Source organism: Chrysochloris asiatica, unplaced genomic scaffold, assembly GCF_000296735.1.
Source record: "Chrysochloris asiatica unplaced genomic scaffold, ChrAsi1.0 scaffold00024, whole genome shotgun sequence".
Classification (NCBI taxonomy): Eukaryota; Metazoa; Chordata; class Mammalia; order Afrosoricida; family Chrysochloridae; genus Chrysochloris; species Chrysochloris asiatica.
This window is the reverse complement of record NW_006408542.1, coordinates 18047877-18058414: the sequence shown is the minus strand read 5'-3', so window position 1 is coordinate 18058414 and position 10538 is coordinate 18047877. Positions and strand designations below refer to the sequence as shown.

The 10538-nt window shown below is 36.6% G+C and overlaps 1 protein-coding gene across 1 annotated transcript in view; it reads left to right on the top strand.

Annotated features, from left to right (window-relative positions):
• Positions 1 to 10538, top strand: part of SRBD1 (S1 RNA binding domain 1) — a 352160-nt gene that overhangs the window by 29963 nt on the left and 311659 nt on the right. The window contains exons 4-6 of the mRNA XM_006839417.1: positions 536 to 702; positions 2136 to 2253; positions 3497 to 3635. Coding sequence (XP_006839480.1) covers positions 536 to 702; positions 2136 to 2253; positions 3497 to 3635 — 424 coding nt within the window. The remainder of the gene's footprint in view (positions 1 to 535; positions 703 to 2135; positions 2254 to 3496; positions 3636 to 10538) is intronic.

Here is a 10538-nt window from a genome sequence, read left to right as displayed (position 1 = left end):
TATTATTTTTTTCCTTTTTCAAACCACAGCAAGTACACACTCACTATCGATGTGGTTAGATTCTAACGACCAGGTCATTATGTAAAAATTGACATTATGTGGAAATAGTGTATGACCACATTAGATCACAAAATGAGGATGACTGCATCGCTACATGACTGCCAGAGTGTATCATCACATAACTGCCAAAGTGTATCTTTTTTATAACTGCCCAACCATTGAGAATCATGGTCCAGTCAAGTTGACACATGACTTTAACCATCATAGCCAGCATTACTTTTGCCTCATACCTCAGTACTCACTGAGGTATTTCCAGATGTATATCATTAAGACAGAAAATAGTCAGATAGTTGATATTTTTTCTATACATACTATTGTTGTAAATGTGAAATGTTGGGTAATGATGTAGTGACTAAATAACACTAAGGTATATTGTCTAAGTGACTGGAGAACATTATTTGATTCTGTATTTTGAACCATTATTAAAATAGATGCTTAATTTTCAGCATAATTACTAAACATTTTTCATTTGCAGGTTTTATCTGAGAGGACTAATATTGAACTTTGGGTTTGTGCCAATATAATTCGTCTCTTTAATGATGATAACACTATTCCCTTCATTATACGTTATCGAAAAGAGCTCATTAATAACCTTGATGCTGATTCCTTGAGAGAAGTTCAGCAAACTCTAGAGGAATTGAGGTAAGAACTGAAGAAGTGACTAACAGTATATTTTGGTAGTTCTAATGTTTTGTTCCCTGGGATTATTGTAATCTGGATACAAATTTTTTCAAACAAAGGAAGTCAGCTGGTTTTTACTTATTTATGTATGTGTTGAATCCATCTGCTTATATGTTTATGCATACATAGTTTGGACATTTATCATCATAAAGGTATCTTGTAGTGAAAGTGTATCTCCCAGTTTATCCATCTCTCTTAGAGACAATTAGCAGCAGAGAACTCAGAAAAGCAAATTTTAGTCAAATTTTCAACTGCTTGTGTAAAGCTGTCCTATTAGTGTCTTCCCTAAACGGAGTTCTTTGATAGCAAAGAATACTTTCAAAGCATATAACTTTGATAGCAAATACGTATATTTTTTTCATTCTTTTAAAAGGCCTTATAATTCATTAATGAATTCTAAGTTTATATGTTTTTCTAGTCTTTAAAAAATTGTGCCTCTGAGCTTGCTGTAATAACTCAGAAATGTACATCCTAAGACTATAAAGACTATATAGGACTTTATATATTTTTTCAGTATTAAAATACGTTTCATTATCAGGCGTTTATTATCTGTACATGCCAGATACTGAATTGTTAATGTCTATGTTCTTCAAGTCTATAATGAATATGATTACATTTGATTAATCACCATCAAGCCATCTTAAAAATATTAAGGGTTATTTTTACAAGTTTATTAAGCTTCCAGGATGACTGGTAATCGTAACTACTCAGTTGTGCTCTACTACTAGTGAAAAGCTTGGTAGTTGGAGTCTACCCAGAGGTTCCTGGGAAGACAGTTGTGGCAATCTGTCCTTGAAAAAATCTTATCAAGCAGTTCTACTCTGCACACATGGAGTCACCATGGGTCTGAATCTACTTTATGACTATTAGCAAGAATGTAGGTAAGAATACAGCATCCCTTTTTAATTTTCCTGCTAAAGATGCACAGTCTGATTGCGGGGAAAACTATAGGATGTTCTGCAGAATAATTGACCTGTAATTTAAAAAGTATCTCAGCCATGAAAATCATGGAGAGATTGAAGCAGTCTTTTAGCATGAAGGAGACTATAGACCCATGATAACTAACTGCAAATCTGTGGTTCAAAACTTAATATAGTATAAGAGGACATTATGGGACAGTTGGTAAAATTTGAATGTGATCTGAGGATTAGTAGTAGATCAATATTAATTACTTGATTCTGGCTGTTACATTGTAGTTTTGTAAGAGAATGTTTTTGTTTATAGGAAATAAAGCAGCAGTTTTTGGGGATGATGATAATTTTGTTCTCAAATGGTTCAGAGACAATAAAAAGTTATTTTTGTTTACCTAACAACTTTTCTTTAGAATTGAGATAGTTTCAAAAATTATATTGTGATGTATGGGTCTTGTATATTATAAAAGTTTATCTTTTCAGGGCTGTTGCCAAAAAGGTTCATAGTACAGTCCAGAAAATTAAAAAGGACGGGAAAATGTCTGACTGCTTGTTAAAAGCCTTGCTGAATTGCAAAACTTTTGAAGAATTAGAACATGTGGTAAGGAACCCTTTTTATCTTTTAATGTAATAGCTGAATGTATAATGTATGCGGTCGTGGTGTAGCATTGTGGGTTAATGCGCTGTACTGTAAAGTTGGTGATTCAAGCTCACCAGCTACTCCTTGAAAACCCTATAAAGGGTTGCTATGGGTCGAAATTAACTCAATGGCATTTAACATTAAATGTATATCTATTGTGTGCCATTTTTTTGTGGTAGGTACTCGGGTTTACAAGTATGAATAATATCTATTTTGTGTTCTCCAGGAATTCCCACTTGAGTGGTGAAGGAGATTAGGTTGTACAAGTGGGAAGCTTAAGGGAAGGACTAGCTGGAGACCTTGGTGAGGATGTCTTCAGCATATTGTTGGTATTTGACACTATGAGAATAGAAGAGTTTCTGTGGTGAACTGGTCTGGATAGATCATTGGATAATATTGACTTGAAGTGTGAGTGGAGGAAGGAGGAGCCCAAGAAAGGGACATAAGAGGTGCATGAGGGGAGATTAAGGAGATGATGTTACTAGACTGGGGAGAGAGTTTTAGAAGAAGGTCTCTGGATGGTGAAAATGGTTATCATTGAAGTACGTGTCTAACTAGAAAACTTGGAACATTAGTGATCTGCTTCCTAAAATTCTGCCGCTGAAAATCCTACAGAGCACAGAGTAACTCTAATACATATAGAGTTGCTATGAGTTGGAGTCAACTGGGTGGTAATTGGTTAATGACTAATAATTAAATAATGAAATGCTGCAGTGAGGTTTGGTAAAAAATAAAACATTTGGCAATTGGGGAAATCATTGTGGAGCAAGGTGTGTGGAACAGATGGTCGTAGGTTGAGAAGTGAACGTGGATTAAGTAGAGGCATCATGTTGGCAGTTTTCAGATGAGCTTGATTGAAGATAGGTGTGAACCTTGCATGCCAGGCTGCAAGGTTTTGGAGTAAGTGAAACCAAAGAACTAATATACAGGAAATTATAAAATTATTCATTGTAATATTTAATATGTTTAAAATTAGGACTGCCCATCTTCATAGAGTAAGTTTGAAAAAAAATTAAATCTAGTTAATATTAGAATCAACTTGCTGCCAACTAATAACAAACAACAATTAATGGGTTTCTGAAAGAATCAGATATGGTATGAGAAAAGGATGCCTTTAGCATTCTTAAGCATATCCTCTACATTTTTATTCCAATTTTAACTTTTGCTTTTTAAAGCTGAACAATGTGTAATATTTTCTTTCTAGTCTGCTCCTTATAAAACTGGAAGCAAAGGTACCAAAGCTCAGAGAGCCAAACAATTGGGATTAGAAGGAGCAGCCAGGACACTGCTTGAGAATCCAGTGGAGCTCAATCTGCTGTCTTACATTAAACCCAGTGTAAAAGGTACTGACTTTACTGAAAGAGATAAGCTCTCCCCTCATGCTTCCCCACCCCCCACCCCCAATTTGAAATTTGGTTAAAAACTTGTTTTCATTCAGCTGTGACTATTAAAAAAGGATATTATGGAGTGTTAAGGAATGGATATTTCTAATCAGTCAATTCCCAGGGGCCCACTGCTTAGCCATTCAGCTTCCCTTTCTGAGGAAGTGTCAGCTCTAGTCTCCTTTTCCATTCTGCTATTGTGTTGTATCTCATTTGTATTAATTTATAAGCATTTTAAAGATATTCTTTCAGCTCTCCTCTGCTGGTTCATAACTTGTTTTTAATTGTCTGTGCTATTGGTTGATAAATAAAAGGTTTTAGTTTTATTATCGTTTTGTTATTTTTTTGTTTAAAAAAGTTTAAGATAATTGCTCTCTGCTTGTTAAAGAAATTCCTGAGGTTAAAAAGATTCTCCCTTTTTTGTCTTTTGAAGGTTTTATTCTATTTCTAAAAAAGTTTGTTAATCATAAGTCATATCTCTACTCTGTAAAAAAAGTTTTAATAGTTCTGACATGCCACTGCCATGCTTCCACTCTCTAGAAGTGCCATGTTTATCTTTCTCTGAAGTTTACTTCCACGTGAGAGACTTCTGAGTAAAACCCAAGGAGAGTAACAACGGACACATGTCAAGATGCAGTCATTTCACGTTGGAGTGAGGCTTGTATTGAGCACCTCCTGGGGAAGAGTCACTTTTCTCAGGTGTTCTGTTAGCATTAGGGAGGGTGATGCTCTGCTTATGATCCCTACTTTGTTTCTTTTGCCCTTGTTTGGGCTGGGGTATTGAACCGTCTGTAGAGGGCAGCCTTAGATAATAAAATCCATGGTTTGTACTCAATGATAGAGCATCATCATAGCATGCCACAACCTGTTTTTGTTTTAAATAATGGCACAACTGTGAATTTGTGATTAGAAAAACTGATTATGTGTATCCGTAGATATGCACATAATCTGGGCATATACAAATATACATATCTTAATATCTGTTTTGGAAAGTGCAATAATGAAAAGCGAAAGTAAAACAGGATTCCTTGAGTTTCAAGATGGATTAAAATGACTAAAATTGTACTGAGTTTTATTTTTTGCATGTGGGTTTATATTTAGATTTTCAAGTGTTACAACATTGCATATTTTAATAGCAGTTGAGATAATGCAGCCCAGCATTAAGTTTGTCTGCAATGGGAATTATGCGTACCCATTCATGGTGTGTTTTAATAGACTGGAATGTTGGACCTTTCCAAATTTAAACCCACAGTTTATTCTTAGTTCTCACTATGGTTATTTTATTTTCCTATTACTCTTTACCCCTTTGGTACAAAGGTTACCATAGTTTACACTTAGTTCCACATGGGTAGGTTTTTGATAACTCCCTCTTTTAATTGTTATGTATATGGTGATACTTCTGATAATGTGGATAGGCCAGGGCCCAGCAGAGTTGGCAGTAATACTCTGCTTTACGCCCTGTATTTTTCACCCTGATCACAAATCTCTGGGTCATACAATTTAATTCTAAACCACCTATGTATTACTTTTTACAGTTTGTTTGAAATGTTTTCACCTTTCGTCTGTATCCTTCACACATAACCATAATCTCCATCACGTCTGTTACGGTTTTTACCAAGAATTATTCTCATTTTTCTCCTCATTCCTCAAAGGACTATTAAGAAACCAAACATTTCAGGGTTTTTAAAAATCCCTTCTCTCCAGTATAAGGCATCAAAAAGTTATACTGTGCCACAAATGGACTATATCCTAGATATAGAATGTCCCTGTCATATACTAGGAGGAGTAGCTGACTGTTCTGTTGCATATAAGAGTGAAAAGAAACATTTTTATTACAACTGTGGAGCTTTGTAGACTCTGTAACTGGAGAGAATTTATTGTAAAGCAAGGTTTACAGATTTCTGGCTCTAGCCCTTATTTCCTCCTGATTTCATTGAGGTATTACATTTGTGGAACTCTTGTTATCCTTGGCCTTATGAAGTTCACAGGATTAGTTTTCTGTGACAGTGGAAAGAACTCTTCAAAACACACAGGACTTGTTCCTTTTTATCCTTCTTTCTCTTTAGTTAGCCGGAGAGGGATTATGTAATCTGAAAGTTTACCAAATGATTCTTATAACTTCAGTTGAGAACCTGTGCTCTAAACTTTTCTCAGGGCACCTCCTAACAAGTGCTGTTTAAAATTTTATGAATATCAGGATCATCTGGGATTCTCTTTAAAACAATAGATTCCTATAGTTTGGCAATTTACATTTTTAACAAGTACTTGTTGTTGAGCGCCTTCCACTCATAGCGACCCTGTATAGGAAATGTATAGGATTTCCGAGGAGCAGCAGCTGGTGGGTTTGAACTGATGGCTTTGTGGTTCGCAGCCCAGTGCTGATCTATAGCACCACACCAGGAGTTCAAACAAGTACTTAGTGTGATTTTATTTTAGGCTTCTCACATTATGCAAGGGAACTTCAAAAGTTCGTGGAAAAATTACTTTAAGCAATGATGGATTTTTTTCCATGAACTTTTGAAACGCCTTGTATAAAACACTGTCAGTAAATCAAACAACGTATTGCTTTGGGCAAATCAGCTGCACAAGACCTTTTTAAAGTGCTCAAGAGCAAAAACATTAATTTGAGGACTAAGGTGTGTCTGACCCAAGACTTGGTATTTTTAGTAACCTTATATGCATGTGAAAGTTGGACAGTGAATAAGGAAGACTGTGGAAGAATTGATGCATTTGAATTATGGTGTTGGAGGACAATATTGAAAGCAACATGAACTGTCAGATGACTAAACAAATCTGTGTTGGAAGAAGTAGAGCCAGAATGATCCTTTGAAGCCAGGATGGTGAGACTTTGTCACTCATGCTTCAGACATGTTATTAGAAGGGACCAGTCCCTGGAGAAGGCCATCATGCTTAGTAAAATGGAGCATCAGTGAAAAAGAGGAAGGGCCCCAAAGAGATTGATTGGCACAATGGAAACTTCAATATGCTCAATCGTAACAATTGTTAGGACGGCACAGGACCAGGCAGTGTTCCATTCTGTTGCTCATAGATAACTGTGTATTGGAACAGACTGGATGGTACCTAATAAAACAACGTAAAAAACACTGTTCTAAAGCTGTGGGTTTTAATTACTTAAGGTTCTTGAATTGTATTCTTCCAAAATGATAGGGGTTTTACAAAGGTTCTTTGCTATAGCAAAGTCTTTAATTTTTACTCTCCGCCTCCATTGAAATAGTTCATCTCTACTACTGAAATTTACCTATCATTTGTTCTCACTAATCTGCTGCACAAGACCTTTTAAAATGTTCAAGAACAAAGATAATCAGTTTGAGGACTAAGGTGCATCTGACCCAAACCATGGTATTTTCACTCCCCTCATATGCATGTGAAAGTTTGAAATAAATAATGATGACCATAAAAGAACTGATACATTTGAATTGTGATGTCGGAGTAGAATATTGAATGTGCCATGGACTAGCAGAAGAACAAACAGGTCTGGTTGGAAGAGGTACAGCCAGAATGCTCTTTGAAGACAAGGATGGCAAGACTTCGTCTCTCATACTTAAAAAGGATATATTATATGGAGAGACCAGTCTGTAGAGGAAGACATTATCTTGGTAAAGTAGAGAGTCACCAAAGAAGAGGAAGACACCCAAGAAGATGAATTGACACTGGGAGCAGCAATGGGCTCAATTGAGGATGGCACCTAACAATAATGTCCTCACTAAATCTTGTGTAATGATGCTCTGAGGTACTCTGGGGCGACAAGTTCACTTGAAAATGTTCAATTTTATGTTTCATCATCAAATTGCATACTGCAGCATTATATATAGTACACATTATTAACTGTTGTTGTTAGGTGCCATGAAGTCAGTTCCTACCCATAGCTACTCTCTGTGCAACAGAACGAAACACCACCCAGTCTTGCTCCATCCTCACAATTGATGTTACCCTTGAGCCCATTTTTGCTGCCACTGTGCAAGTCCAACTTGTTGGGGGTCTCCCTCTTTTATTCTGTCCCTCCATTTCAACAAGCATAATAACCTTCTTTAGGGACTGGTTCCTCATGATAATATAGTCAAAGTATGAGAGATGAAGTCTGGGCATCTTAACTTGTATTTTTTCCAACACAGATTTGTTTATTCTTCTGGCATTCAGTGGTACCTTTAATATTCTTCTCCAGAATCGTAACTCAGATGCATCAAATTTTCTATGGTCTTCCTTATTCATTGCCCAACTTTCGCGAGCATATGAAGTTACTGAAAATACCATGGTTTGGGTAAGGTGCACCTTAGTCCTCAAACTGGTATTATTGCTCTTCAACTTTAAAGAAGTCTTGTGCAGCAGATTTGCCTAATGCATCCATTGTTTGATTTCTTAACTGATTCCATGGATGTTAATGGTTGATCCAAGCAAAATGAAGTCTTTGACAACTTTAATGATGTTATTTATTGCTCCAATGGTGAGGATTTTTGTTTTCTTTACATTGAGGAGAAGCCCATACCCAAGGTTATAATCTTTGATATTCATCAGTAAGTATTTTAAGTCCTCTTCGCTTTCAGCAAACAAGGTTGTGTCATCTACATATTGAGGCTGCAAATGAGTCTACTTCCAATCCTGATGCTGTGTTCTTCTTCATGTAATCCACTTACTTGGATTATTTGCCGAGTATATAGACTGAATAAGTATGGTGAAAGAATCCAACCCTGGTGCACACCTTTCCTGTTTTTAAACCATTCAGAATCCCTTTGTTCTAGTTGAATGACTGCCTCTTGGTCTGTGTACAGGTTCCTCATGAGCACAATTAAATGTTCTTAAATATTCATTCTCTGCAGTTCTGTCCATAGCTTGTCATGGTCCACACAATCAAAAGCCTTTGCATAGTCAGTAAAGCACAGGTAAACATCTTTCTGGTATTGTCTGCCTTCAGCCAAGATCCAGCTGACGTCAGCAATGATGCCTCTCATTCCCTGCCCTCTTCTGAATCCTGCTTAAGGCTATGACAGTTCAATTTCAGTGTACTGCTGCAGCTGTTTTTGAATTATCTTTAGCAAAATTTTACTTGCATGTGATTCATATATCATCTCAGTAACAGATTTGATGCATTAGACACTAATGACCAAAAACCAGCAGAGATGTGGGATGACATGAAGATCATCATACAGGAAGAAAGCAATAGGTTTTTAAAAAACAGGAAAGAAAGATGTCAGTGGAGACTCTGAAACTTGCTGTCCAGCATAGAGATGCTAAAGCAAATGAAAGAAGTGCGGAGGTACAAGAACTGAACAGGAAATTTCTGCATTGTGTTGGGTCACCTCTTTTTTGAAGGGGCACAAATAAGGATGTTTTCCAGTCAGTTGACCAGGTACCTGCCTTCCAAATTTCTTGGCTTAGATGACTGAGTGCCTCCAAAGCTGCATCAGTTTGTTGAAAGGCTTCAATTTGCATTCCATGTATTTTTGGAAACTTTGGTTTTGCCAGTGCCTTCAGTGCACATTGGACTTCTTTCTTCAGTATCATTGACTCTTGATCTCATGCTATGTCTTGAAATGGTTGAACATTGACTATTTCTTTTTGATACAGTAACTCTATGTATTCATTCCATCTTCTTTTGATACTTTCTGCATCATTCAATATTTTGCCCAAAGAATCCTTTAGTTTAGGCTTGGATTTTTTCCCTCAGTTCTTTCAGTTTGAGAAATGAAGAGCGTATTCTTCCCTTTTGGTTTTCTAACTCCACATATCTGTGCATTTCATTATAATATTTGGCTTTGTCTTCTGTAGCAGACCTTTGAAATTTTCTGTTCAGTTCTTGTACCTCCTCACTTCTTCCATTTGCTTTAGCATCTCTATGCTGGAGAGCAAGTTTCAGAGTCTCCACTGACATCTTTCATTCCTGATTTTTAAAAACCTTTTGCTTTCTTCCTGTATGATGATCTACATGTCATCCCACATCTCTGCTGGTTTTTGGTCATTAGTGTCTAATGCATCAAATCTGTTACTGAGATGATATATAAATTCAGCTGGGATATGTTCAAGTGTGTCACCGTGGGTTAATGCACTGGACTGCAAAGTTGGTTTGAACTACAAGATCTATGGTTCATGCTCACCAGTCGCTCCTCGGAAACCCTACACAGGGTCACTATGGGTGGGAACCGACTTGATGGCGCTTAACAACAACACGTTTAAGTTACATTTTGGCTTTCATGAACTTGCTTTAATTTTCTTCAGCTTTAGCCTGAACTTGCATATAAGTAATTGATGGTCTGGTGTACAATCTGCCCCTGGCCTGCCTGGTTTTGGTTGAAAATATGGAGCTTTTCCACATATGTAATATAGTCAATTTGATTTCTGTATATTCCTTGTGGTAAAAATACAACTGTGGAAGAGCAGCCTCCTCAAAGTAGAGTTGACCCTGGTGATCTGAAGGGAGTGAAACTTTTGGTGACCTTCATTTCATGATGGGGCACAACTCAAAATGAGAAGAAACAGCTGCAAATATCCATAAGTAAGTGGAACATGGAATGTAGGAAGTATGAATCTATGAACATTGGAGTTGTCAAAAGTGAAATGCAGTGTATAATCTTATACATTAGTGAGCTGAAATGGACTGATGTTGGCCATTTTGAACCTGACAACTTATTGTGTTAGGAATGACATTCCATTCATCATCAAAAATATTATTTCAAGATCTATCTTGAAGTAAACCGCTATCTGTGATAGGATAATATATATCCATAGGCCTACAGGGAAGACCGGTTAATACCACTATTATTCAAATATATGCACCAACCACAAAGCCTGTGATGATGAAATATAAGGATTCAACCAACTTCAGTTTGAAATTGATCAAACATGCAATCA